Here is a 2,458-nt window from a genome sequence, read left to right as displayed (position 1 = left end):
TGATGGAGATCCAGGACGGAGCAGAGCTCTGTTTTCCTGAACTCCTCAACTCCTCCTGCAGGAAGCCGACACCTCACCGGTTTGAAGTTGTGCTTCTGGACATTGTGCTGTCGTTCATATCTGTCCTCACTGTCGTTCTCAACCTGCTCGTCATCATCTCAGTCTCCCACTTCAGGCAGAGATTAACTTCTCATTTTGGAAAAGTCAAGTGTCTCTTATGAACAATGTTCCTTTGTGTATTTGAAATGTGATGTTGAAATTGTCTTCATCAAACCATAATTTAACAGTTGCCAACCAGCATTACTGATTAAGGCTTGTTGTGATGCTTTATTGTGTTAACAATGCTTTTCTGTCTCTTTTCAGGCAACTCCACACACCCACTAACATCCTCCTGCTCTCTCTAGCTGTCTCAGACTTTCTTGTGGGCTTCGTGTCGCTGCCAGGACAAATTTACCGACGTGCACAATGTTGGTTTCTTGGGGACCTTTTATGTTCTCTTTACTATTATGTGTCCTACCTTGTTTTCAGTACTTCAGTAGGAAACATGGTGCTTATATCAGCTGACCGATATGTGGCTATTATTCACCCACTGCATTATACCACCAGAATCACTGTGACAAAAGTCAAATTCTGTGTTTTTTTGTGTTGGTTCTGTTCAATTTTCTACAGTAGTGTTGTTTTTAAAGATGCCTTGATTCAACCAGGCATACATAATTCCTGCTATGGAGAATGTACAGTAGTTCTCAGCTACATTGCAGACGTGGTTGACCTTGTTTTAAACTTTATTGCTCCAGTTACAGCCATTGTACTTCTATATATGAGAGTGTTTGTGGTGGCTGTGTCTCAGGCTCATGCCATGCGCTCTCACACTGCAGCTGTCACACATCAGCATTCAGTAACAGTAGGTAGAATGAAATCTGAGTTGAAAGCAGCCAGGACTCTGGGTGTTCTTGTAGTGGTGTTTCTAATGTTTTATTGCCCGTTTTATTGTGTTGCTCTTGCATGGACCAGCCTTTCTGTTGTCAATTTTGTGTTTGTCATGTTTTATTTGAACTCCTGTCTAAACCCTGTGATCTATGCTCTGTTCTATCCCTGGTTCAGAAAGGCTAGTAAACACATCATCACTCTGCAGATACTGCAGCCTGGCTCCTGTGAGTTCAGCATGTCGTCGTAAAACTGTGGAGTGACTGAAACTGCATGTGATAAACAATGACTTTTTTTTAACTGCTGAAACAACAGTTCAGTGGTCATTAGATTTAATTACATCATCACGAACTATTCCACCTTTAATTAGCATTGTAGTCATAATAAAATGTTTGTTAAGTGTAGGTCATTAGCTTCCATGGCAACAGTCCACTACAATGTGTGCATCGACTTTGCAAACACCAGTAAATCTGTCTTTTGCATTCTCTATGATAATTTACTCTGTGAAATGAATGAACAGAACTGTGACACTTCACTTCGGGTGAATAAGGTGAAAGTAAAGACCAATGTTTAATTTAGGTCACAGGCAATGAATGTTTCCATAGTAAAGTATTGTTGTGGTATTTCTGGGGCAACCTTTGTTGTTATTATTATTGTTGTTGTTGTTAATTAATTCATTATGGTGATAGCGATGATGACGGCGATATTAATGGCAATGATGGGGAATGATGAGGGGAGGAGTGGAGGCTACGGGTTCTGTGGCACTGGAGCTGTCCGGAGGTGGACGGACTGAGTTGGAGTGTCTCATGTCTAGATGCTTATCGGTTATTTGTTATTTTCCTAATTGTTATCCTCATCGTCGTTGACATCATTATTATTATCATCATTATTGGTATTATGATTACCGTCATAACCATCACCATTATGAATAGCCCTTTTTGTTGTAATTACGCAACATAATAGTAATAATTATTTTTGGCAATAGAATTCTTAATATTATTAATATTGGCAGTAGTCTTATTAATGATTAATGATATGTCTATGTATTTATTTTTTCCCTTGTTATTTTGTTCACACTTCACTATATCCCATCCCTTTTTGTGTGTCACCTAAACCCTGTATTCCCATGTTTGTCTTGCACAATAATTAAAAAAAAAAAAAAAAGAAAAAAAAAAGCATTGTTGTGTTTAGACTCTGATGAGAAGCAACAAAACAGAGTGAAATCCCAGATGAAATTAGAGAATGAACACAGAACCTGTGATTTGTCAACAAACAAACAAACAAACAAAAAACTTGATCCTGTAATTGACTAAAGAAAAGTAGAGTTTTGGATCATCTTGAGGCTGTTGGAGGCCTGAGGAACAATGTGAGCGTTTTTTGGGGTCAGAGGCAGTTTAATGAGAGTCTGTGATCTATGAGAGAACAAAAGAGCATTTGATTGTCTTGAGAGAATGACCACCGTCATGTAAAATACATGTAATGTATATAAAATTATATGTATGTTAAAATAAAAATGCAAATTTGAATATTGCAT

General features: G+C 38.1%; 1 protein-coding gene across 1 annotated transcript in view; it reads left to right on the top strand.

The window, feature by feature from the left end:
* LOC103374771 (trace amine-associated receptor 8a-like) overlaps positions 1-1,174 on the top strand; it is a 19,041-nt gene extending 17,867 nt beyond the window's left edge. Inside the window, exons 2-3 of the mRNA XM_008304919.1 lie at positions 62-175; positions 364-1,174. Coding sequence (XP_008303141.1) covers positions 62-175; positions 364-1,174 — 925 coding nt within the window. The remainder of the gene's footprint in view (positions 1-61; positions 176-363) is intronic.
* Positions 1,175-2,458: the final 1,284 nt, after the last annotated feature.

The sequence above is a fragment of the Stegastes partitus genome, unplaced genomic scaffold (assembly GCF_000690725.1).
Source record: "Stegastes partitus isolate 25-593 unplaced genomic scaffold, Stegastes_partitus-1.0.2 Scaffold2351, whole genome shotgun sequence".
In the NCBI taxonomy this organism is placed as follows: domain Eukaryota; kingdom Metazoa; phylum Chordata; class Actinopteri; family Pomacentridae; genus Stegastes; species Stegastes partitus.
The sequence above is the reverse complement of the archived record's forward strand: the minus strand, read 5'-3'. Positions and strand labels throughout refer to the sequence as shown.